Source organism: Staurois parvus, unplaced genomic scaffold (assembly GCF_062004578.1).
Source record: "Staurois parvus isolate SC_StPar_1 unplaced genomic scaffold, SC_StPar_1.0 ptg001428l, whole genome shotgun sequence".
Taxonomy (NCBI): domain Eukaryota; kingdom Metazoa; phylum Chordata; class Amphibia; order Anura; family Ranidae; genus Staurois; species Staurois parvus.
The window spans coordinates 1088224-1116039 of NW_028319224.1; the positions used below are offsets into that span (position 1 = coordinate 1088224).

General features: G+C 45.0%; 1 protein-coding gene across 2 annotated transcripts in view; it reads right to left on the reverse strand.

Moving 5' to 3' along the window:
• LCOR (ligand dependent nuclear receptor corepressor) overlaps nucleotides 1-27816 on the reverse strand; it is a 134981-nt gene that overhangs the window by 70159 nt on the left and 37006 nt on the right. Inside the window, exons 1-3 of one of the 2 annotated variants that reach the window (XM_089662086.1) lie at nucleotides 23933-24059; nucleotides 18132-18422; nucleotides 580-676 (exon numbers count right to left, since the gene is read on the reverse strand). In XM_089662086.1, the coding sequence (XP_089518212.1) occupies nucleotides 580-676; nucleotides 18132-18372 (338 nt within the window). In that variant the 5' untranslated portion in view covers nucleotides 18373-18422; nucleotides 23933-24059. Of the gene's footprint in view, nucleotides 1-579; nucleotides 677-18131; nucleotides 18423-23932; nucleotides 24066-27816 lie in introns of those variants that run through there. The other variant, XM_089662087.1, reaches the window with a different exon arrangement.

Consider the following 27816-nt stretch of genomic DNA (forward strand, 5'->3'; position numbering starts at 1 on the left):
GACTGAAACTCCCGAAATGATCAAAATATAGAAAACAAGACCAGAAACACAAATCCGTTTTTTTTTTTGTTAAATTACACGCTTCATAACAAAGGAAACAAACAAAAAAAAAAAATCGAAACTGTTTTCTTTAAAGCTTTGTGACGGATGACGGCTCTAGAGTACAAATTCTCAGGCATCAAACTAAAATATTCAGCTCCTCCTCAAAAATCCACACCTTTCCCTCCGATATTAGGAAACCTGATATTATTCCAAACTAAGCATTCGTACAAAAAAAAAAATTATATATATATATATATATATTTCAGACAATGAATGAAAACAAAATGAGATCATGAGCACAGCACAATAAATTTTGATTTTTACTTCACAATGGCAGGTTGTGAATTGTCAATTTTGGAGACAAATCTCATTCCAAAGAGTGGAAGGCGTAAATCATTTTGGCTTTGAAAAAAAAAAAAAAAAAAAAAAAAAAAGAAAGAAACAAAAAAAATAAAATAAAAAAAAAACAGATTTAAGATGCAACTGAATAGGAAATAAAAATTTTTAAAAATAGGATGAGATGAAGAATGATCTTACCCATTCCCTATAGCGTTTGAGGTACTTGGAGAAATGCTTGAGTGTGTGCTACCGGAACATGGACTTTTCTTAGTGGACAGATCCAGCACTCCGTCTGCTAAAAAAATACACAAAATAATTTTTATCAGCAAAAGACATTAAACTTCAGTCCCGAGCCATTTCACGCACTTTTTTGTTTACATTTTAAAATAAGTTATTTTTTGCTAAAAAAAAAAAAAATTGTCTTAGAACCCCCAAACATTTTTTTGAAAGCATATATATATATACATACACACACTCTTTATTTTATTTTTTTTTTCCATTGTCACTTTATAAATATATATATATAGAGAGAGAGAGAGAGGAGAATATACAGTGGGGATGGAAAGTTTGGGCACCCCAGCTGAAAATTTGTATTAATGTGCATAAAGAAGCCAAGGAAAGATGGAAAAATCTCCAAAAGGCATCAAATTACAGATTAGACATTCTTATAATATGTCAACAAAAGTTAGATTTTATTTCCATCATTTACACTTTCAAAATAACAGAAAACAAAAAAATGGCGTCTGCAAAAGTTTGGGCCCCCTGCAGAGTTAATATCTTGTACTGCCCCCTTTGGCAAGTATCACAGCTTGTAAACGCTTTTTGTAGCCAGCCAAGAGTCTTTCAGTTCTTGTTTGAGGTATCTTTGCCCATTCTTCCTTACAAAAGTCTTCCAGTTCTTTGAGATTTCTGGGCTGTCTGTCACGCACGGCTCTTTTAAGGTCTATCCATAGATTTTCAATGATGTTGAGGTCAGGAGATTGTGAAGGCCATGGCAAAACCTTCAGTTTACGCCTCTTGATGTAATCCCCCGTGGATTTCGAGCTGTGTTTAGGATCATTATCCATTTGTAGAAGCCATCCTCTCTTTAACTTCAGATTTTTCACAGATGGCATCAAGTTACCACCCAAAATTTGCTGAAATTTTATTGAATCCATTTTTCCTTCTACTCGTGAGATGTTCCCTGTGCCACTGGCTGCAACACAACCCCAAAGCATGATTGATCCAACCCCATGCTTAACAGTTGGACAGAGGTTCTTTTCATTAAATTCTGTGCCCCTTCTTCTCCAAACGTACCTTTGCTCATTCCTGCCAAAAAGTTCAATTTTAACCTCATCGGTCCACAGAACTTGTTTCCAAAATGCATCAGGTTGTCTATATGTTCATTTGCAAAGTTCAAACGATGATTTTTGTGGTGAGGACGTAGAAGAGGTTCTCTTCTGATGACTCTTCCATGAAGACCATATTTGTACAAGTATCTCTTTATAGTGGAATAGGGACCACAACTCCAGTGTCTGCCAGATCTTTCTGGAGGGATCGTGCAGTCAAACGTGGGTTTTGAATTGTTTTTCTCACAATCCTGCGAGCTGTTCTGTCTGATATTTTTCTTGGTCTTCCAGATCTTGCTTTAACTTCCACTGTTCTTGATGACTGCCATTTCTTAATGACATTCCGAACAGAGGATATTGACATCTGAAAACGCTTTGCTATCTTCTTATAGCCTTCTCCAGCTTTGTGAGCGTCAACTATTTTCAGTTTCAGTTTTCTAGACAACTGCTTAGAAGAACCCATGGTGCTGATTGTTGGGGCAAGGTCAGATGAGTCAGGGCATTTAAAACCTTTGAGATTGACATCACCTGGTCTTCCGAGATGATGATTGAGAACAATCCATGACACTGGCAGGTCTCAGCTTGGCAAAGGGTGCAGTGCATGCTATAAATTCTGCAGGGGGCCCAAACTTTTGCAGACGCCATTTTTTTGTTTTCTGTTATATTGAAAGTGTAAATGATGGAAATAAAATCTAACTTTTGTTGACATATTATAAGAATGTCTAATCTGTAATTTGATGCCTTTTGGAGATTTTTCCATCTTTCCTTGGCTTCTTTATGCACATTAATACAAATTTTTAGCTGGGGTGCCCAAACCTTCGATCCCCACTGTATATATAATTTTATATTATATATATATACATACATACATACACACATATTTTTTTTTGGGATCACTTATTGCTGTCACAAGGAACGTAGACATCCCCGGAGTCAGCAATAGACACGTAACAAGTATTTTTATGGAGGGACCCCAAATCCCTCCTCTGCACTGGAAAGCATTCAGAAGCACCAAGATCTGTGTTTTTTTTTTTTTTAGATTTTTTAAAAAATGGCGCCGAAAGTTTTCGAGTAAACTGGAAGTGATGTCAGCTCATCACTTCTGGTTTACAATGAAGGACAACCAATCAAAGCTAATTCCGGCTTTGTTCGACTGTCCTGCCAGCCGCGTAGGGTGGTCGCTCGGGACTCCTGGAAGGACAGGAGGTCCAGAGAGAGCGGTGGGAGGGAGGACCTCACCTCCAAGCAATAGTAGTCCCTCAGATTGCTTGTGCAAAAGAGCCAAGTGCCGGCTCTAAAAAAGGGTTCAACCACGGAAAGTCCAACAACGTACGGGTGCGTCACTGCACTGGAAGTGATTAAAGATACAAAAAACCCCCCAAAAAACTAAAAAATCAGCTAACAAGTCCAGGAGGACCAAAGGACCGTGCATAGATTCCCCCAGGCATCTCCAACAACCAGGTCCCGGGGCCTCAAGGACCAACACTAGAGCCCAGTCCCACCACTGACAGGGGACCTTCACCCACATCAAACACCCCCTGGGTCAATACCACCAGGGAGAGGGGGTTCCTTAGCCCATGTGGGCTGTACCAAGACCATCCAAAACATTCCCAAGGTCCATTGTACCGGATAAACCCACTTCCACTCCGGGTCAATTCTGACATTCCCCTCCTACAGGTCAAAAAAAAATTTTTCGCTAGAAAAAAAACTTACAACCCCCAAACATTATGTATATTTTTCAGCAAAGGCTCTAGAACACGGGTCTCCAAACTATGGCCCTCCAGCTGTTGAGGTACTACAAGTCCCATGATGCCTCTGGGTGTCTTGCCTGTGGATGTCAGAGTCTTGCAAGGCCTCATGGGACTTGCAGTTCCTCAACACCTGGAGGGCCGTACTTTGGACACCTCTGCTCTGGAGAATAAAATGGTGGGTTTTGCATCTTTTTTTTTATGTCACATGGTATTTCACCAGTTTTGGAAAGAAAAAAAACACACTTTTATCGAATTTTAATGCACAAAAACAATAGAATATCCAATTGTTTGGTAAAATATAAAAGATGACGTTACGCCGAGTAAATAGATACCCAACATGTCACACTTTAAAATTGCGCATGCTCATGGAACGACTCCAAACCAGGATACTTAACCCCTTCACGCCTGAGGGCAAAACAAATCTAAATGCCTAAGCACAATTTTGCAACGTTGACACGTGTTAGTAAAACCATTCATATCAGGGGCGGACTGACAACTCATGGGGCCCCCGGGCAATAGGGGATCATGGGGCCCCTGTGTCCTCGCCCACACTCAAACCACACCCAAAAAAGCCTATGAAAGGTACCAGGGGCATCTCATGGGGCCCCGTACTGAGCCTGTGCCCTCGGGCAGTGCCCGTGTGCACGAATGGTCAGTCCGCCCCTGGTCCATATCATCACAACTACTTTGTACATTCGGGTGGATTATACAGCGGTTTTTGTTTTTTCCAGGACAAATTGGGCTTTCATTTGGTGGTAAATGGGAATGGAGATCTCCTGATTTTTTTTTTTTATTATCAAAGGAAAACTGGCCCAAAATAGTAAAAAAATATATTTTTTTAACTTAGCTGTGTGTTTCTTGTTACCACCAAAGAACAACTCAAAATAAATTCTTCAGCTCTTGACGATCACAGCGATACCATCTTTGTTGTCTGTCCCCGGAGTACAGCCCAGAAACGTCAGTGCGCATTTTGTGTTTACCTAAAAAAAAACCGACCCTGATCCTGACCCAGACCCTGACCCAAACACTTACCCTGGCGCTGAGCTACAGCAAACATTCATCGAGGTATTTTTTCTTTAACTTTTAATATTTATCTATTTATTTTTTCCCCTCTATGCCAGGAGTTAGAGAGATACAATGTATAATAGAATGTATATAATGATACAATGTATAATAGGATGTATATAATGATACAATGTATATAATGATACAATGTATAATAGGATGTATATAATGATACAATGTATAATAGAATGTATATAATGATACAATGTATAATAGAATGTATATAATGATACAATGTATAATAGGATGTATATAATGATACAATGTATAATAGAAAGTATATAATGATACAATGTATAAAAGAATGTATATAATGATACAATGTATAATGGGATGTATATAATGATACAATGTATAATAGGATGTATATAATGATACAATGTATAATAGGATGTATATAATGATACAACGTATAATAGAATGTATATAATGATACAATGTATAATGGAATGTATATAATGATACAATGTATAATAGGATGTATATAATGATACAATGTATAATAGAATGTATATAATGATACAATGTATAATAGGATGTATATAATGATACAATGTATAATAGGATGTATATAATGATACAATGTATAATGGGATGTATATAATGATACAATGTATAATGGGATGTATATAATGATACAATGTATAATAGGATGTATATAATGATACAACGTATAATGGAATGTATATAATGATACAATGTATAATGGAATGTATATAATGATACAATGTATAATAGGATGTATATAATGATACAATGTATAATAGAATGTATATAATGATACAATGTATAATAGGATGTATATAATGATACAATGTATAATAGGATGTATATAATGATACAATGTATAATGGGATGTATATAATGATACAATGTATAATGGGATGTATATAATGATACAATGTATAATAGGATGTATATAATGATACAACGTATAATAGAATGTATATAATGATACAATGTATAATGGAATGTATATAATGATACAATGTATAATAGGATGTATATAATGATACAATGTACAATAGGATGTATATAATGATACAATGTATAATAGGATGTATATAATGATACAATGTATAATAGGATGTATATAATGATACAATGTATAATGGGATGTATATAATGATACAATGTACAATAGGATGTATATAATGATACAATGTATAATGGAATGTATATAATGATACAATGTATAATAGGATGTATATAATGATACAATGTACAATAGGATGTATATAATGATACAATGTATAATAGGGTGTATATAATGATGGAATGTATATAATGATACAATGTATAATGGGATGTATATAATGATACAATGTATAATAGAATGTATATAATGATTCAACGTATAATAAAATGTATATAATGATACAATGTATAATAGGATGTATATAATGATACAATGTATCTCCTCCATTTATAGAGAGAAAATAAACAAGGGGGGCGGGCTATATAGCGAATGATCACTGTGATAGCGAATCAGAGGCTATCACAGCGATCATGTGACCCGGAATCGGGAGTCCCGGGTACTGATCGTTAGAACGGGACCCGGGGCTCTCAGTGACACCGCGGTCTTTGTGCTGGGAGTGTGCTGTGCGGCGCGCTCCCACCACAAAGACAGGTACGCAAATATGTGGCCCCCTAAGAAAAAAGCTCAGTTATTTGTGTGACGTCGAATTGAAGTGGTTGAACTCCACAGAGGACGATTTAGAAGCCAGTTTAGTTACGCGGGAGGTCAGGTGCTAGAACGAAGGGGGGGGGGATCCTTGCCGCTTCCAGTGTCCGATGTCACATAGTGGGAGGAGCCACATCCTGCCCTTACCAGGTGGTTTACGGAAATGCCCCTACCACCACGACAGAAAGAAAAAAAAATCCTGTGGTCCTGACCGGCCTGAATGTCGGGGTCTGACTCACGCTTTTATAATGTGGATCATACGTTTCCTGTTCTAGGTTGGAGGAGCCACCGACACCAAGCCGTGCGTCAGAATAATCGCAAACAGCCCAGATCCTGATCGAGCGTGCATCAATCCCCCCATAGGAAGCGGCTTCCTATGGTGGCCATTTGGCTGGAGGGGGCGAAGCCAGGAGCGCCGACGGGGGACACAAGAAGAGGAGGATTTGGGGCCGCTACGTGGCAAAGCTGTTGCTTGGGGCAGGCAAGTTCGTCATCTTTGCCATTTTAATTTTTTTAAAACTATAAAGCTTTACAATCACTTTAACCCCTTGGCGCCTCCTGGCCCTTTAAGGGTTCCAGAAGCCGGGGCGGGGTTTTATGGTCACATGATCGGAAAAGGTCCCTATCGAAAGAAGAGATCGGGCCCTTTCCGTGAGTACCGAACGTGTGTGCTGGGAGTGCCTTAACCCCTTGGCGCTGGCGCCTCCCGGCCCTTTAAGGGTTCCAGGCGCCAGGAGGCGGGGCTTTAGGGTTACGGCGGTCACATGATCGGGAAAGGTCCCGATCGAAAGTGGAGATCAGACCTTTCCGTGAGTGCCGAACGTGTGTGCTGGGAGTGAGCGCTCTCAGCACGTTTTTTTTTTTAATAGACCGCAAATGTGCGGCCGCTCAGCGTCTAGGCCCAGACCCCGGGAGGCCTCACATTTGCGTTCGGCCGGCGCCAAGAGGTTAGGCTTACCGAATACATTAAAGAAAATATAAATAACAATATTTCAGAGAGTTTTCTGGTTTCCTTTTCCATTTTTATTTCCATTTCTGGTTTTAGAATTCAGTACAGAAATGGAAACCACACATTATTACTCTAGCGTGACCACGTCGCAAAACCACCAAATTGGATTTATAAATCAAAATAATAAAACCACGTGACTGGAAGACGAGCGCAAGTATGTTTGTACAAAGAAAGGCGTAAAATTGAAAGTTCAAAATTTGAAGACCCAAGTCAAACCCCCGACCTGCACACCGTTCCGATGAAGAAAGCCCACATGGCCGCTGGAAAAAATGGAACCGGTTACGTCTTCCAAACCTCTTCTGAAAGGACTGACTGGTCCAGCGACAACAGAATATTGCATGGTAGGGGTGTGAACCGAAACTGGGCAAATGGAACTGCATCCGGGTCTGATGGGAGGGGACCATCAGACCCATGACTCCTATGCATGAGCTAGTCGGACAACTCATGGATGGGTTCAAGGAGTTTGAAGTTTCTCCTGAGAGAGAAATACCCTGAGTTGTGTCTAAGGCTAAACCCATAAACTCCAAATCAGGGTTTCTTCTAAAGCAGAAGTCTCCAAACGTTCTAAACAAAGTTCCAGTTTACTGTCCTTCGGAGGGGGGCCGGATTGTGGTAAGTAGGAGGAATAGTGCCCCATCGCTGCTGGCAGTAGGAGGAATAGTGCCCCATCGCTGCTGGCAGTAGGAGGAATAGTGCCCCATCGTTGGTGTCAGTGGGAGGAATAGTGCCCCATCATTGGTGGCAGTAGGAGGAATAGTGCCCCATTATTGGTATCAGTGGGAGGAATAGTGTCCCATCATTGGTGTCAGTGGGAGGAATAGTGTCCCATCATTGGTGTCAGTGGGAGGAATAGTGCCCCATCATTGGTGTCAGTGGGAGGAATAGTGCCCCATCATTGGTGTCAGTGGGAGGAATAGTGCCCCATCATTGGTATCAGTGGGAGGAATAGTGCCCCATCGTTGGTGTCAGTGGGAGGAATAGTGCCCCATTGTTGGTGGCAGTGGGAGGAATGGTGCCCCATCATTGGTGGCAGTGGGAGGAATGGTGCCCCATCGTTGGCGGCAGTGGGAGGAACAGCGCCCTATCGTTGATGGCAGCAGAAGGAACAGTGTCCCGTCGTTAATGGCAGTGGGAGGAATAGTGCCCCATCATTGGTGTCAGTGGGGGGAATAGTGCCCCATCATTGGTATCAGTGGGAGGAATAGTGCCCCATCATTGGTGTCAGTGGGAGGAATAGTGCCCCATCATTGGTATCAGTGGGAGGAATAGTGCCCCATCATTGCTGTCAGTGGGAGGAATAGTACCCCATCATTGGTGGCAGTGAGAGGAATAGTGCCCCATCATTGGTGTCAGTGGGAGGAATAGTGCCCCATCATTGGTATCAGCGGGAGGAATAGTGCCCCATCATTGGTGTCAGTGGGAGGAATAGTGCCCCATCATTGGTATCAGCGGGAGGAATAGTGCCCCATCATTGGTATCAGTGGGAGGAATAGTGCCCCATCATTGGTGTCAGTGGGAGGAATAGTGCCCCATCACTGGTGTCACTGGAAGGAATAGTGCCCCATCATTGGTGTCAGTGGGAGGAAAAGTGTCCCATCATTGGTATCAGTGGGAGGAATAGTGCCGCATCATTGGTGTCAGTGGGAGGAATAGTGTCCCATCATTGGTGTCAGTGGGAGGAATAGTGCCCCATCATTGGTGTCAGTGGGAGGAATAGTGCCCCATCATTGGTGTCAGTGGGAGGAATAGTGCCCCATCATTGGTGTCATTGGGAGGAATTATGCCCCTTTTTTGGCATCAGTGGATGGACTAGTGCACCAAGGGCCAGATAAAAGAAAGCAAAGGGCTGCATCCAGCCCCAGGGCCGCAGTTTGGAGACCACTGTTCTAAAGGTTCGAAATTCATTCTAATCACTGAAATGTCTGCGTAGTCACACTTACATTGTCCCATGTCCTGTCACCTGTTCCCTCAACAAGAGGTCAATTAAATAACCCACACAGTAGGGATGCCACAAGAGTTCAGCGGTCTAGTACTGGAGCCAGCACCTTGGTGAGCTTCTGAGGTGCAAATGCCAGGACCACAAATCAAAAATGCAGGGGACCCTCAGCAAAGGAAATGCTGGTTCACTGGAAACATAGGGGCATGGAGGTACTAGTCCTTATTGTCCACAGAAGCCATACATCTCCCTGGTAAGAAGAGAGGTGACACAGAACAAGATTCCATGTGCTTTGAGATCAAAAATGGGGCGGATGGCCCCCTTTGGGTTTTTATACTCAACAGGTTGGAGTAAAACCCCCTGAAACCATTCTGTCACGGGAACTGGGACAATGATACCTTGATCCAGAAGGCCTAGAAAAACCTCCATGGAAATCTGATAATCTGTGACACATGAAGGTTGCCAGAAACCAAGGAGGAGGGCGAGAACAAAAATTTAGCTTGCAACCCCTGGAGATCACGGACAGTTTGCATCACAGATGCTTGGGTACAGGCTAAGTGGACACCCCCTACGTGAAGAACAAGGGTTTCCGAAGATTTGGAGGACTTGGAGCCCCATATCTTACAAGTTTACAGGGTTTTGACTTTGAGCTTGCGGAAATGATATATCAAGTGCCCCATCGCATTTCCAGTCTGGAAAGATGGATGTTCTCGCGATGAGCAGCATCCTTGACAATAATATCAGATCGAACATTCATTGGCGCTTGAAGGCCAGATCCTCAAGTAGAACTAAAGGTTAAACTTTTTTAGTTTCGGAGTTGAGAGGGATCAGTTTTTACTGCAGTCTGTGACCCAATTATGGAGATTCACCTTCCATATTTGTCAAATTATCACTGAAAAGAAAATCCAAAATTTTAGGTTGTCCCCAGAAAAGTAGGAGGGGAAATCTTCGAATGGAGACACGAGTTCTGGTGATCCGGTGGCTCCCAAGAAATTCCCCTAAATTGCAGGGATTTCCTCTCACTTCCTATTGGACAGGAATTGAAGGGAAACAAAAAATCTGGCAGGTGTTCTAAGCCTGCCTAACCCCCGGTTCACATCTGTACGGGTGGTGCCGCTGTGGATCCGCACGAAAATCCGTGCAGCCGCCCCACCCGCACAGAGAATTGCGGACCCGAGGGCGGGCGCCATTAGTTCTAACGGCACGCCGCCCGCACTGGGAAACGCAACCGTACTGGGAACCTCGGCTGCGTTTTCCAAAGTAGTGCCGGGACTTCTTTCCCTGCGTGTCACGGACACGGGAGTCCATTCAAATGAATGGGCTCTCGTGCCCGAGCAAAACACGGCCCGCACGGCCGCATAGGTGTGCACCGGGGGTTATCTGTCCAAAATGGGAAAAAAAAAGTTTTGCCTATAGGTTTACTTCAAGTTGTGGGATCTGCAGTTCACCACTTTAACTCCTCCAACTCCAGAGGATTGCCCCCCCCCCCCCCCTTCCTGATCAGGCCATTTTTTGCATTACGGCGCTGCGTTACTTTAACTGAAAATTGAGCGATCATGCGACGCTGCACCCAAATTACATTTCCGTTCTTTTTTTCCCACAAATTGGGCTTTCTTTTGGTGGCATTTGATTGCCTGTGCGGTTTTTATTTTTTTGCGCTATAAACAAAAAAAGACCAACAATTTTGAGAAAAAAAACCACTATTTTGGACTTTTTGCTATTAAACATGTTCAGTTAATAAGAAAATTAAAAATCAAATTTCATCATAAATTTAGTCCAAAATGTATTCTGCTCCGTGTCTTTGCTAAAAAAAAATCCTGATACGTGTAAATTAATCGGTTATAGCGTTTACAAATGGTGGTATAGATACCGGGATTTTTCTTTTTCTACTAGTAATGGTGGCGATCAGCGACTTATGGCAGGACTGCGGCGGGCATTCTGACACTGGGGGGGGGGCTGACTTGGTGTCACAGACATCCCAGTGACACCAATACAGTGATCAGTGCTAAAAAAAAAAGAAGCACTGACACTGTACTAATGGCACTGGGCAGGAAGGGGTTAATGTGAGGGGCAATCAAAGGGTTAACTGTGTGCTGGGAGCGTTTTACTAGGGGGCGGGGGGTGTGTGCTTCACTGTAAGCACACTGATCGGGATGGCTATACTGTGCAGTGTGCCCGAGCTGACAGGGAGGAGGACTGTTAGTAAACAAAACAATCTCCTTCCCCGTCAGAGATGCTCGGTAATCACTGGGTGCCAGCGGGTAACTATCGGCTGGGACCTGGCGATTGACATCCGTGGCCGCGAATGGTGGCGCGGGTAGGGCGCACCCCCTACCTGTAAATGCAAAATCACGTATATACACGTGATTCTGCACACATTTGACGCCCTTTAGCAGTATATCTGCTATACGGCGGTCCTTAACCACTTCCCGCCCGGCCGCTGTATATAAACGGCCCGACGGTGGCACTCCAGGGGCAGGTTGCCGTTCATAAACGGCACCCGCCATTATGGACTGTGCACGCTCCCTGGGAGCGTGCAGCACCACAATCCGGTACCCGCTGTGTCCTCCAGACAAAGTGGAACACCGATCATCGGACAAGACCTCTTTGCGAGGTCCCGATCATGTGATCACTGATTGGCCAATCAGTGATCACATGAAGAGTAGTAAGCAAGATGTCACTTCTGACATCATTGCTTACTACGTGTGAAATCTGTGAATGATCACAGAGATCACATGGTACAGGGCTATTCACAACAGCCTTGTACCATGTGACAAGCTGCGACCAATCACAGCTCACACAGTATTTCTCAATGGCTGCAAGAATGCAGCCAGAGAGAAGGAGAAATGATTGCTTTTACAGCTTTTATGAGTAGTACAGTGTCACCATGGTGACAGTATGTAGAAAACAAAACCACATAAATAATAATATAAAACAAAAAAGTAAAAATGTAAAAAACAATTTTTTAAATTATAATTTTGGTTATAAACTAATTTGGGTTATTTTTTTTATTTTACTAAAAAGTTAACCGAATAAATTTTGGCCAAGATTTATGAAGAAAGATTATTTATTTGCAAAATTTTATAAGAAAAACACTTTTTTTTCAAAATGTTTAGACTTTTCCATTTATATAACAAAAAAATAAAAATCCCAGCGGTGAATAAATACCACCAAAATAAAGCTTTATCTGTCTCAAAAAAAATGCTAAAAATTCAAATGGGTACAGTGTTGCATGACCGCGCAATTGTCATTCAAAGTAAGATAGTGCTGAAAGCTGAAAATTGGCCTGGACAGGAAGGGGGGTGAAAGTGTCCGGACTGGAAGGGGGTGAAAGTGTCCGGACTGGAAGGGGGGGAAAGTGTCCGGACTGGGAGGGGGGGGGGGGAATGTGTCCGGACTGGGAGGGGGGGGGGGGAAGTGTCCAGACTGGAAGGGGGTGAAAGTGTCCAGACTGGAAGGGGGTGAAAGTGTCCGGACTGGAAGGGGGTGAAAGTGTCCGGACTGGAAGGGGGGGAAAGTGTCCGGACTGGAAGGGGGGGAAAGTGTCCGGACTGGGAGGGGGGGGGAAAGTGTCCGGACTGGAAGGGGGGAAAAGTGTCCGGACTAGAAAGGGGGGAAAGTGTCCGGACTGGAAGGGGGGAAAGTGTCCGGACTGGAAGGGGGGGAAAGTGTCCGGACTGGAAGGGGGGGAAAGTGTCCGGACTGGAAGGGGGTGAAAGCGTCCGGACTGGAAGGGGGTGAAAGCGTCCGGACTGGAAGGGGGGAAAGCGTCCGGACTGGAAGGGGGGAAAGCGTCCGGACTGGAAGGGGGGAAAGCGTCCGGACTGGAAGGGGGGAAAGCGTCCGGACTGGAAGGGGGGAAAGCGTCCGGACTGGAAGGGGGAAAGCGTCCGGACTGGAAGGGGGGAAAGTGTCCGGACTGGAAGGGGGGTGAAAGTGTTCGGACTGGAAGGGGGGAAGTGTCCGGACTGGAAGGGGGGTGAAAGTGTCCGGACTGGAAGGGGGTGAAAGTGTCCGGACTGGAGGGGGGGGGAAGTGTCCGGACTGGGGGGGGAAGTGTCCAGACTGGAAGGGGGTGAAAGTGTCCGGACTGGAAGGGGGGGAAAGTGTTCGGACTGGAAGGGGGTGAAAGTGTCCGGACTGGAAGGGGGGGAAAGTGTCCGGACTGGAAGGGGGGGAAAGTGTCCGGACTGGAAGGGGGTGAAAGTGGTCCGGACTGGAAGTGGTTAAGCGGCCAAATCGAAGTGTCCTCTGCCTGTGTACGAATAGGAGACCGAAGTGGCAGATGGGAAACCTTCAGCAGCCTACCACAACTATAGCTTGAAGCAACAACCATTTGTTCCAAATGTTTCGTGACCAAGAGACCAACCACAGTAGTGACAAGATCCCTTCTGATGGGACTTTGACCAATCGGCCAAAGTTTGGAAAAGCGAAGTTGCAGCAAATACAGGCGGAAGAGCAGGACCTGCTAGCAGGAACGGACTTCTAGAGATGGTGTCCAACCAATTTTCCGTTGTATCCTCAGACAGGTGCATCCCCACCCAGAATGGGGACTCCTTTATTAACCATTTGCCGCCCGGCCAATGGCCGTTTGGCGGCGGCAAAAGTGCTTCTGCATTCCGGGTGCACCCCATTTGGCGTGCTCCCGCACATGCTCAGTTCGCGCGCAGCAGCGCGATCTGTCACCCGGCCGTGTACCTCGGACACGGCCGATGACAGATCTGAGTACCGGCCCCCGTTGCCGGTACCATGTGACCTGCTGTGACCAATGGCTTCATTCATGCCATCCATTGTATACTAGTGCCTAGCTGTGAATAGTCACAGCAGGTCACATGCACATGTCATGTGATTAGCTGTGACCAAATCACAGCTAAGAACAAAAAAAAAAAAAACTGAATGAATCGATTTCATTCAGGTAAATGCTTGATTATAGCAAAGTAATTCTTTGCTATAAGCAAATTGTGTAAAAAAAAAAAAATAAAAAAAATACTGATCACTTCCCCAAAGTAGTACAATGTTACTATGGTAACATTGTACTACTTTGGTCATAGTAAAATATGAAAAAAAAATCTTAAAAAAATAAAAAAAATGTAATAAAAAATTAAAAATAATAAAAAAAATAAAAAAAAATTAAAAAAAATATATATATTTTTTTTTCATACTGTCACCAGTCAGTGTCCCTGTTCACCACCATGCCAGTTATATGACTACGCTGTACTGCACTGGTATGTAAAAAAAAAAAATTGTGAAAATAATTTATTTAATTTTTCCATTTTCCGAAAAATTATGACAAAAAAAAATACAACTTCAAAAAACTCGCCATTCCTCTTATGAAGTACATCGGACTGTCTACTCTGCAAAAAGGGGTCATTTGGGGATATCTGTACTGTCCTGACATTTGGGGGATATCTGTACTGTCCTGACATTTGGGGATATCTGTACTGTCCTGACATTTGGGGATATCTGTCCCGTCCTGACATTTGGGGGGATATCTGTACCGTCCTGACATTTGGGGGGATATCTGTACCGTCCTGACATTTGGGTGGATATCTGTTCTGTCCTGACATTTGGGGGATATCTGTACTGTCCTGACATTTGGGGGATATCTGTACTGTCCTGACATTTGGGGGATATCTGTACTGTCCTGACATTTGGGGGATATCTGTCCTGTCCTGACATTTGGGGGATATCTGTACTGTCCTGACATTTGGGGGATATCTGTCCTGTCCTGACATTTGGGGGATATCTGTACTGTCCTGACATTTGGGGGGATATCTGTCCTGTCCTGACATTTGGGGGATATCTGTACTGTCCTGACATTTGGGGGATATCTGTACTGTCCTGACATTTGGGGGATATCTGTACTGTTCTGACATTCTTGGACCTCAAGAAATTAGATGGCTGTCAGTACTTCAGGATTGATCAATATTCAGATCTATCCCATAGTTTGTGAACTCTATAACTTTCCTACAAACTAAATAATACATCCTAATTTGGGTTATTTTCACCAAAGACATGTAGCAGAATACATCTCGGCCTAAATTTATGAAGAACAATTATTTATTTGTAACTTTTATAACAGAAACAAAGAAAAACGTGTTTTTTTTTCAAAATTTTTGGTCTTTTTTTGTTAATTTAGCAAAAGATAAAAACCCCAGCGGTGATTAAATACCACCAAAAGAAAGCTCTAGTTTGTGAAGAAAATGATAAAATTTAGTTTGGGTACAGTGTTGTATGACCGCGCAATTGTCATTCAAAGTGTGAGAGCGCTGAAACCTGAAAACTGGCCTGGGCAGGAAGGGGTTAAAGTGCCCGGTATTGGAATGGTTAAGGCAGGATGCTGCCAGACCCATAGCGGGGTTGTAGACCACTTTTACTCTTCAAACAGATTCAAGGCAAAGGCTGGCCATCCATTATACAATTTGCTTGAGAAATTTTCTTTAGATTTACCTGACACCACATAATACGAGGTCAAACCTAAACAACACTTTCAATTGTCGCAAATATCTTGTTGGGGCATTTTTTAATCTCTGCAGAAGAAGACTTCCAATAGCAGGTCCGCTGGGAAAGTCTTTGCAGTCTGAAAGGCTCTACGGGAACCAGGACTGGAACAGCAACAGACCGATCCTCTAGTTTCATCAGAGTGGTGTGCAATCCATCAAAAAGAGCCAAAAACAGTCTCTGGGAGTAATAACAGAAGATTGCAGGTCATCTCAGGCAAGCATGTTCCAAAAGGACTGGAGTCAACGGAAGCACCCAGAATCCGGTGCAGCTGTGCATGGCAGCCAATCAGCTTCTAACTTCAGTTTGTTCGCTTTGGCAATAAAACCCAGAAGCTGATTGGTTTCTCTGCAGAGCTTCACCAGATTTTGGACTCCCCAGTTTTAGTAAATAACCCCCAGATTGTTACTGGCTGATGGCTCAGAGGCCCATAAGGTGCGAGCAGAACAGATACATAATCTGAAGGGAAGGCATGAGAGGTCGCTTGTGGCTTCCATAGGCAGGGACAGTGGAAGAAGAGTCTGCTACACCCAGTGCAGCTAGGAAGATCCCTAATATGGGACAGACTCCAAAGTCAGAAGGTCACCTGATTCCAGGCTGCAGAGGCCGGCTAGATCAGTGGGTTGTAAGCAACACCGGAGCTGTTCGTAGAGTGTGATCTGGGAGCACCCAGCACAGCTGGACTTCCCCCCCGAACCCTTCTCCACCATGTATGTTGAAAGGTTGGGGTGACCATCGGGTGGTAGGAGGTCCAGACCCAGGTAGTAACAAAGTGCCACGTCCCTCAAGTAAGATATTGGGAAGAAGAGTGTTGAATGAACTTTTTAGGCCTAAAATATTAACCCCTCGCCCTCTGGAGGATTTACCCCCCTTCCTGACCAGGGCATATTTTGCGTTACGGCGCTGCGTTACTTTTGACTGACAATTGCGCGGTCATGCAACGCTGCACCCAAATTAAGTTTACGCCCTTTTTTCCCCACGAATTGAGCTTTTTTTCGGTGGTATTTGATCATCACTACATTTTTTATTTTGGCGCTATAAAAAAAAAAAAAAAAAAAGACCGACAATTTTGAGAAAAAAAAATGATATTTTTGACATTAAACATATCCAGTAAAAAAAATTTAATTTAATAAAATCTCAAATTTCGTCATAAATTTCAGCCAAAAATTTACAAATGGCGGTATAGATAAGAGGATTTTTCTTTTTTTCTACTAGTAATGGCGGCGATCTGCGACTCTTAGCGGAACTGCGGCGGGCATTCTGACATATACTGGGATTTGGTTTTTAAATTTTTACTAGTAATGGCGGCGATTGGCAACTTTTGGCGGGACTGCAGCGGGCATTCTGACACTGGGGGGGAACTGACTTGGTGTCACTGACACTTCCAGTGACACCAATACAGTGATCAGTGCTAATAAAAAGCACTGGCACTGTACTGGTGTCACTGGGCAGGAAGGGGTTAACATGAGGGGCGATCAAAGGGTTAACTGTGTGCTGGGAGTGTTTTACTAGGGGACGGGGTGTGTGTGCTTCACTGTAATCACACTGATTGATGTGGGGCGATCAAAGGGTTAACTGTGTGCTGGGAGTGTTTTACTAGGGGGCGGGGGGGGGGGTGCTTCACTGTAATCACACCGATTGATGTGGGGCGATCAAAGGGTTAACTGTGTGCTGGGTGTGTTTTACTAGGGGGGGTGTGTGTGCTTCACTGTAAGCACACTGATTGATGTGGGGCGATCAAAGGGTTAACTGTGTGCTGGGAGTGTTTTACGGGGGGGGGGGGTGCTTCACTGTAAGCACACTGATTGATGTGGGGCGATCAAAGGGTTAACTGTGTGCTGGGAGTGTTTTACTAGGGGGCAGGAGGTGTGTGCTTCACTGTAATCACACTGATTGATGTGGGGCGATCAAAGGGTTAACTGTGTGCTGGGAGTATTTTTTCTAGGGAGGTGTGTGTGTGCTTCACAGTAAGCACACTGATTGAGTGGGGCGATCAAAGGGTTAACTGTGTGCTGGGAGTGTTTTACTAGGGGGCGGAGGTGTGTGCTTCACTGTAACGACACTGGTGGATGTGGGGTGAACAAAGGGTTAACTGTGTGCTGTTTTAATTAGCTCTGTGTCTGTGTGCTTCAATGTAATCACACTGCTGTGCACAGCCATCCAAAGCAGTGTGCACGACCCGACAGGGAGAACTGTTTTGTTTACAAACAGTTCTCCTCCCCGTTGGAGATTCTCGGCAATCACCAGGCGCCGGCGAGCAATCACCGGCCAGGACCCGGAGTTTGACAGCCGCAGCGCGGGTAGGGCGCCCCCTACCCGGAAATGCAAAATCTCGTATATATATATACGTAAATTTGCGCACCCGTGCCGCCCTGTAGCAGTATATCAGGCGGTCGGGAAGCGGTAAAAATAAAAAGATTAAAGTGAGCCCGTAAGCACGCAAAACTGAAACGGGGGAAAAAAACGTTTCCAATACCTTGCTCACAGGGTTCTTCTGACTGGGTCTTCTTGACGGTGAGGTCTAATGGAGAATCTTGGTCAGCCATCAGAAGCTTGCTAAGCACAGGGTTCTGAGTAGTCGCAGGGGGCGGAGAACTTTGTCCCGACGGCGATTTCGGCAAGCTTTGGTTCTTTGTGCTGTTGGGCTGGCTGGAGTCCTGAGTAGAGCTGTTTTTTGAGGTATATTCAGCAGCAAACTGTCGAATCATTCGCTGCATTATCTCACGAGCAACTAAGGGAATATTAGGATCCGAGATCCTAGGGCTGTCTGAAAAAACAAAAAACAGAAATGTTAATGCGGAGCAAGCTAAAAACACAGAAATAAAACGGTTTTTTTTCTTTTGTTTCCAACTATTTGCATTTATATATATATTGTATCAATGGGAAATCTGAAAAAAATAAAAATAAAAATAAAAAAACAAAAAACAAATAAAAATGGGCTTTAAAACCATTTTTTTGCAGCATTGGGGCTGGTTCACGCCACAAAAATGCCAGATGGCGCATTCAGGTGTCTTTCTGCGTGCGTGTTTTTTGGCGCGTTCCGGTGCGTTTTTGACACGTTCCGGTTCATTTTTTCCCCCTTTCTTCAATTGAAACAAGGACTGTTCCGGTACGTTTTACCCCATTCAGTACAGTTCTGTGCAGGAAAAATGCAGTCTGTTCTACAGTAATTTTTTTTTTTTTTTTTTTGGCTGCATCCGGAACGCACTGGAACTGCGAGCGCTGATGTGAACTATGACACTGATACCCAGATCACCGACTTTCTGTGCGTTTTGGATGCAGAAAATTTTTTTTTAAAAAAGCACACAGACGCATGTAGTGTGAACTGTAGTTTGTTAACCACTTCCTGTCCGGCCGCTGTATATAAACGCCCGGATGGTGGCAGTCCAGGGGAGGGTTGCTGTTCATAAACAGCGCCCGCCATTATGGACTGTGGGAGCGTGCAGCACCGCGATCCGGTGCCCGCTGTGGATCTGGTGCCATGATCCGGTGCCCAGTCACAGCGGAACAACGATCGTCGTACTGATCACTGTGATCATGTCAGAGTGATCACATGCAGAGTAGTAAGATGTCACTTCTGACATCATTGCTTACTACGTGTGAAATCTGTGAATCATCACAGAGATCACATGGTACAGGGCCATTCACAACAGCCTTGTACCATGTGACAAGCTGTGACCAATCACAGCTCACACAGTATTTCTCAATGGATGCAGGAATGCAGCCAGAGAGAAGGAGAAATGATTCCTCTTACAGCCTTTATGGGTGTAAAAGCAATCAGTGTAAAAGAAAAAAAAAATATTCATCACCCCCCACAGGTAGTACAGTGTCACCATGGTGACACTACTGCTAGGGTGACAGTATGTAGGAAAAAAATACATAAATAATAATATAAAAAAATGTAAAAAAAAAAAAAAAACTTAAAAAATTATAATTTTTGGTTATCAACTAATTGGGTTATTTTTTTTTTTTTTTACTAAAAAGATAACTGAATACATTTTGGCCGAGATTTATGAAGAAAGATTATTTATTTGCAAAATTTTATAAGAAAAACACCTTTTTTTCAGAATTATATATATTTATTACACACACATACATTTTATAATTATATGGGCTTCTATTGCCAACAGCCTGCTATCTCCCTGCCACCCCCCCCAGTATATGAAGGGTCCAATGCCCCAAAGAATGGGGGCATAAAACAGAAATTCCTTCATTATTCACCACTCCTGAGACAGCCGCAGCCATCGCCCGCTTCAGCCCCGGGAGTCCTCCCAATGCAGGAGCGGCTGGTCATGCACTGTAAGTCGATGGGACAGACGAACATTTGGTGGACCAGCTTGGATTGGGTACTTACCTAGTAGAAGTCCTTATGTGCACATTGGTTGTGAAGCAGAAAGGTCAGCAATTGACATTTTACGGGAGGAGAAGGCAATAATAACAGCCTGCAAGTTCTCCTCCTGAGTGGGAACATTAAAGTGACTATAAAAGGCAAAAAAAAAAATTTTTTTTTTTCACCTTAATGCATTCTCTGCATACAGCTAAAGCCCTTTCAGCAGCCGCTCCCCCCGCCTCTCCTCCCCCTAAAGTGCTTCTAAAAGGTAGAAGGTGGTTTTTTTTTTTTTTTCTACCTTAATGCATTCTCTGCAAACCTTCTGCATGCAGCCCCCTCCAGCCCCCCACTACTTCCCCGAGCCGGATCTAGAATGTGCACGGGAGCAGCAGCTCTCTCCCTCCTCACTGGATAGCGAGGCAGCAGTGGGAGCAATTGGCTCCTGCTGCTGTCAATCATATCCAGTGAAGAAAGAGTAGGGGGGCGGGGCCAAGCCACAATCTGCGTGTCTTATGGATGCACAGAGGCAGCTTAGGAGAGAGTGCGCACAAGTGCCCCCAGAGCAAGCAGCTTGTATAATAAAACAAAAAAAAAACAATATTTAACCACTTCCAGTCCGGACGCTTTCCCCCCCTTCCAGTCCGGACACTTTCACCCCCTTCCAGTCCGGACACTTTCCCCCCCTTCCAGTCCGGACGCTTTCCCCCCCTTCCAGTCCGGACACTTTCACCCCCTTCCAGTCCGGACGCTTTCCCCCCTTCCAGTCCGGACACTTTCCCCCCCTTCCAGTCCGGACACTTTCACCCCCTTCCAGTCCGGACGCTTTCACCCCCTTCCAGTCCGGACGCTTTCACCCCCTTCCAGTCCGGACGCTTTCCCCCCCTTCCAGTCCGGACACTTTCCCCCCCTTCCAGTCCGGACACTTTCCCCCCCTTCCAGTCCGGACACTTTCCCCCCTTCCAGTCCGGACACTTTCACCCCCTTCCAGTCCGGACACTTTCACCCATTCCAGTCCGGACACTTTCCCCCCCTTCCAGTCCAGACACTTTCCCCCCCCCCCCCCCTCCAGTCCGGACACTTTCACCCCCTTCCAGTCCGGACGCTTTCCCCCCCTTCCAGTCCAGACGCTTTCACCCCCTTCCAGTCCGGACGCTTTCCCCCCCTTCCAGTCCGGACGCTTTCACCCCCTTCCAGTCCGGATGCTTTCCCCCCCTTCCAGTCCGGACGCTTTCCCCCCCTTCCAGTCCGGACGCTTTCCCCCCCTTCCAGTCCGGACACTTTCACCCCCTTCCAGTCCGGACACTTTCCCCCCCTTCCAGTCCGGACGCTTTCCCCCCCCTTCCAGTCCGGACACTTTCACCCCCTTCCAGTCCGGACGCTTTCCCCCCTTCCAGTCCGGACACTTTCCCCCCCTTCCAGTCCGGACACTTTCACCCCCTTCCAGTCCGGACGCTTTCACCCCCTTCCAGTCCGGACGCTTTCACCCCCTTCCAGTCCGGACGCTTTCCCCCCCTTCCAGTCCGGACACTTTCCCCCCCTTCCAGTCCGGACACTTTCCCCCCTTCCAGTCCGGACACTTTCCCCCCTTCCAGTCCGGACACTTTCACCCCCTTCCAGTCCGGACACTTTCACCCATTCCAGTCCGGACACTTTCCCCCCCTTCCAGTCCAGACACTTTCCCCCCCCCCCCCCCCTCCAGTCCGGACACTTTCACCCCCTTCCAGTCCGGACGCTTTCCCCCCCTTCCAGTCCAGACGCTTTCACCCCCTTCCAGTCCGGACGCTTTCCCCCCCTTCCAGTCCGGACGCTTTCACCCCCTTCCAGTCCGGATGCTTTCCCCCCCTTCCAGTCCGGACGCTTTCCCCCCCTTCCAGTCCGGACGCTTTCACCCCCTTCCAGTCCGGACGCTTTCCCCCCCTTCCAGTCCAGACGCTTTCCCCCCCTTCCAGTCCGGACGCTTTCCCCCCCTTCCAGTCCGGACACTTCCCCCCCCCCCCCTTCCAGTCCGGACACTTTCCCCCCCTTCCAGTCCGGACACTTTCCCCCCTTTCCAGTCCAGACACTTTCCCCCCTTCCAGTCCGGACACTTTCCCCCCCTTCCAGTCCGGACACTTTCCCCCCCTTCCAGTCCGGACACTTTCACCCCCTTCCAGTCCGGACACTTTCACCCCCTTCCAGTCCAGACACTTTCTCCCCCCCCCCCCTCCAGTCCGGACACTTTCACCCCCTTCCAGTCCGGACACTTTCACCCCCTTCCAGTCCGGACACTTTCACCCCCTTCCAGTCCGGACACTTTCACCCCCCTTCCAGTCCGGACACTTTCACCCCCTTCCTGTCCGGACACTTTCACCCCCTTCCAGTCCGGACACTTCCCCCCCCCCCCTTCCAGTCCGGACACTTTCCCCCCCTTCCAGTCCGGACACTTTCCCCCCTTTCCAGTCCAGACACTTTCCCCCCTTCCAGTCCGGACACTTTCCCCCCCTTCCAGTCCGGACACTTTCCCCCCCTTCCAGTCCGGACACTTTCACCCCCTTCCAGTCCGGACACTTTCACCCCCTTCCAGTCCAGACACTTTCTCCCCCCCCCCCCTCCAGTCCGGACACTTTCACCCCCTTCCAGTCCGGACACTTTCACCCCCTTCCAGTCCGGACACTTTCACCCCCCTTCCAGTCCGGACACTTTCACCCCCTTCCTGTCCGGACACTTTCACCCCCCTTCCAGTCCGGACACTTTCACCCCCCTTCCTGTCCGGACACTTTCACCCCCTTCCTGTCCGGACACTTTCACCCCCCTTCCAGTCCGGACACTTTCCCCCCCTTCCTGTCCAGGGCAATTTTCAGTTTTCAGCGCTATCACACTTTGAATGACAATTGCGCGGTCATGCAACACTGTACCCATATGAATTTTTTAGCATTTTTTTTTAGACAGATAAAGCTTTATTTTGGTGGTATTTATTCACCGCTGGGATTTTTATTTTTTTTGCTATCTAAATGAAATTTTGCAAATAAATAATATTTCATCATAAATCTCGGCCAAAATTTACTCCATTATCTTTTTAGTAAAAAAAAAAAATAACCCAGATTAGTTTCTAACCAAAAATTATAATGTTTAAACATTTTTTTTCACATTTTAAAAAAAAAAAAATTTATATTATTATTTATGGGTTTTTTTTTACATACTGTCACCCTAGCAGTAGGGTCACCATGGTAACATTGTACTACTTGTGGAGGGTGATGAAGATTTTTTTTTTTACACTGATTGCTTTTACAGCCATAAAGGCTGAAAAAGCAACAATTTCTCCTTCTCTCTGGCTGCATTCTTGCAGCCATTGAGAAATACTGTGTGAGCTGTGATTGGTCACAGCTTGTCACATGGTACAAGGCAGTTGTAAATAGCCCTGTACCATGTGATCTCTGTGATCATTCACAGATTTCACATGTAGTAAGCTATGATGTCAGAAGTGACATCTTGCTTACTACTCTGCGTCTGATCACTAATTGGCCACCAATCAGTGATCACATGATCGAGACCTCGCATATAGGTCCCGTCTGACGATCGGTGTTCCACTGAGGACACAGGATCGCGGTGCTGCACGCTCCCAAGAAGCGCGCACAAGCAGGGAGCGGGAAGGCTGTTTATAAAAGGCCACCCGACCCTGCACCGCCACCGTCGGGAAGTGGTTAAAAAAAAAATATATGGAAAAAAAGAAAATTAAAATAAGAAAAAAATTATATATATATTTTTTTTATTATTATTATTATTTTTTCTATTTTTTTTTAATTAGTATTATTTTTTTTTGTTTTATTATTATTTATTTTTTTTTATTTTAAATTTAACGAAAGCAGCGTGGAATTAAAAACGCTGCATTAAGCATGAAAGTCACCAAACGCGAACTGGCGAGACAACTAATGGAGCGGAGGCGTCGCGCCGAACGCATTATCACTAACCTTTCTTGTAGAAGACAGCATTGATGAACTCTTCGGCTTGTCTTTCCAGCCGAATAATTTTTGCTTGCTCTTGCTTAAGTAGGTTTTCTTGGCCAGTTTCAGACACAGATTTATTAAAGCCAGCTAAATGCTCCTGCAAAAAAAAACAAAAAAACAAAAAAAAAAAAAAGAAAACAGCAAAATGATTTTTGTTTTTCAGAAAAAAATCAGAAGGAATGCGGCAGAATGACCGTCGTAACAGAGAACAAAATGTTTCTTCGGTTGTAAAATTATTTCAAATATTTCAATCGTTTCAAACAGGAATGACAAAAACTTTGTGCAAAACTTTTTTTTTTTTTTCCTTTCCTTTTCTAATACAAACCCCCGATTAACCCCTCCAGTGCGCGCTGAATCGCCTACTGAAAATGCAGCAATTCTGCGTCGCACCCCTATGGGCTCCTCCACCCCGGCAGCATGGTCTCCGCTGTGCATTGCACTTTACATGGGAAAATCCATCGACTTTGGTGCCGGTCGCTCCTGCATGCTGCATTTTGTTTGGGGCGGAGCTTCTTTGAAGCCAGATTAATGCGAGGCTCCACCCAAAAGGGGAAGTTCTGCTTTAAGTCTTTGTCCCCCGCTCCCCATTAAGGATTCGCATCTTTGGGGAGCGGGAACCCAAATTTGACAGGTACCCGCTCCCGCTGTGATCGCCTTTTTTTTTTTTTTTAAATCAAAATTTCTTCATAAATTTTGTCCAAAATGTATTCTGCTACATGTCTTTGGTAAAAAAAAATATATAAATAAATAAATCCCAATAAGTGAATATTGATTGGCTTGTGTGAGAGTTATAGCGCCTACAAACTATGGGAGATATACTGGAATTTTTTTTTTATACTAATGGCGGTGATCAGTGACTTATAATGGGGCTGTGAGTGTGGCGGGCAATCTGACACTAACTGATGTTGGGTGGGAACTGACTGACACCAACATCACGTGAAAGTTATAGTGTTTACAAATGGCGGAATACATACTGGGGGGGGGGGGTTTATTCTTCAATTTTTACTAGTAATGGCGGCGATCAGCGACTTATAGTGGGGTGGAGTTAAAGTGGAGTTCCACCCAAAAAAAAGGGAAGCTCCGCTTTAATGCTCAGTCCCCCGCTCCCCATTATGGATTGGCACCTTTGGGGAGTGGGTATCAGAATTTGACAGGTACCCTCTCTCACTTAGGTGATCGGAAGTTGTCCCCTCCCTCCCCCCGTAGCCTTCTGGGACAGGTGACAGGTCTCAGAAGACAACGGGCCATTCACAAAGAGCAGCGCTTCTCGCACATGTGCAGTGGGCGCCAGGCTGTGAAGCCGCAAGCTGTCACAGCCGGGTGCCCACACTGAAGATGCCGGGAAGAGGAGATGGCCGGTGAAACCAGCTGTGGTGAGGACCGCTGGACCGAGGGACAGGTAAGTGGCTGTATTATAAAAATCAGCAGCTACAGTTTTTGAAGCTGCTATTATTTTAATTTTTTTTTAGGTGGAACTCCGCTTTAAGGCCTCACGCACACGCGACGTTTTTACAGCGGCTGTTTTTGGCGTTTGATGTTTTTTTCTACAGCCAATAAACCCCCCAAGCATTTTATCCTCGGTGTCCATACACACATAGACTGGAATCAACGTTTTTTGGCTGGAAAAAAAACAGAACGAGTGGATTTCTAGAGGAGTTTTTTTTGGCTGTAAACACACTCTAACGCGGAAAAATGTGGTAAAATGGGATAAATCTGCGGTTTTGGACATTTTTTTGATCAAAAAAATGCTAAAACCCGCAAACGTGAAAAAACGCAGCTAAACGCTAATGCAAAAACGCTGAAAAACTCACGTTTTCAATGTGACTTTACACAGCTGTCGTTACCAGCGTTATTAAACACCCCCCCCCCCCCCCCCAGTGTGCATGGAGCCTAAAAACGAAAAGAAAGATACATTGTACATAGCACTGCGCAGAAATGATGATGGATTGGCTGCATATCACCAAGAAGAGAAATCCAACGCGTTTCAATTCATGGAATTTATATTTTGAAACTTCTTCAGGGGAAACAGTAGAGTACGGTACAAATATTATCGCCATATGTGTATCAAAACTGAGAAGATCGTTGCTGGTTAATTCCCGGCATCACATGGGCAAGAAGACCCTCAAGTGATCCAACTGGGTAAATATAATCTACATGTTGTGCCAGAATGTCAGAGCCTCAGAAAACCACAGCCGGGACCATCCACTTCTGGAAGTACTCTACTGCTACCCCCTGAAGAAGATTCAAAATATAGAGTACTTCCAGAAGTGGATGGTCCCGGCTGTGGTTTTCTGAGGCTCTGACATTCTGGCACAACATGTAGATTATATTTACCCAGTTGGATCACTTGAGGGTCTTCTTGCCCATGTGATGCCGGGAATTAACCAGCAAGGATCTTCTGAGTTTTGATGCACATATGGCGATCATGTTTGTGCCGTACTCTACTGTTTACCCTGAAGAAGACTCAAGATATAGAGTACAGCACAAACATTATCGCCATATGTGCATCAAAAATGAGAAGATCCTTGCTGGTTAATTCCCGGCATCGCATAGGCAAGAAGACCCTCGAGTGATCTACTTCTGGAAGTACTCTACTGCTTCCCCCTGAAGAAGATTCAAAATATAGAGTACTTCCAAAATTGGATGAAGTGGATGGTCCCAGCTGTGGTGTTCTGAGGCTCTGACATTCTGGCACAACATACCGGGAATTAACCAGCAAGGATCTTCTCATTTTTGATACACATATGGCGATAATGTTTGTGCCGTACTCTATTGTTTCCCCTGAAGAAGATTCAACATATAGGACCATCCACTTCTGGAAGTACTCTATATTTTGAATCTTCTTCAGGGGGAAGCAGTAGAGTACTTCCAGAAGTGGATGGTCCCGGCTGTGGTGTTCTGAGACTCTGACATTCTGGCACAACATACAGTCTATATTGACCCAGTTGGATCACTTGAGGGTCTTCTTGCCCATGTGATGCCGGGAATTAAGCAGTTAGGATCTTCTCATTTTTGATACACATATGGTCGATAATGTTTGTGCTGTACTTCATATCTTGAGTCTTCTTCAGGAAGAACAGAGTACGGCACAAACATTATCGCCATATGTGTATCAAAAATGAGAAGATCCTTGCTGGTTAATTCCCGGCATCACATGGGCAAGAAGACCCTCAAGTGATCCAACTGGGTCAATATAGACTGTATGTTGTGCCAGAATGTCAGAGTCTCAGAACACCACAGCCGAGACCATCCACTTCTGGAAGTACTCTACTGCTACCCCTGAAGAAGACTCAAAATATAGAGTACTTTTAGAAGTGGATGGTTCTATATGTTGAATCTTCTCCAGGGGAAACAGTAGAGTTCGGCACAAACATTATTGCCATATGTGTATCAAAAATGAGAAGATCCTAACTGCTTAATTCCCGGCATCACATAGGCAAGAAGACCCTCGAGTGATCCACTTCTGGAAGTACTCTACTGCTTCCCCCTGAAGAAGATTCAAAATATAGAGTACTTCCAGAAGTGGATGGTCCAGGCTGTGGTGTTCTGAGGCTCTGACATTCTGGCACAACATAGTCTATATTTACTCCAGTTGGATCACTCGAGGGTCTTCTTGCCCATGTGATGCCGGGAATTAATCAGTTAGGATCTTCTCATTTTTGATGCACATATGGCGATAACGTTTGTGCCGTACTCTACTGTTCTCCCGTGAAGAAGATTCAACATATAGGACCATCCACCACTTCTGGAAGTACTCTATATTTTGAATCTTCTTCAGGGGGAAGCAGTAGAGTACTTCCAGAAGTGGATGGTCCCGGCTGTGGTGTTCTGAAGCTCTGACATTCTGG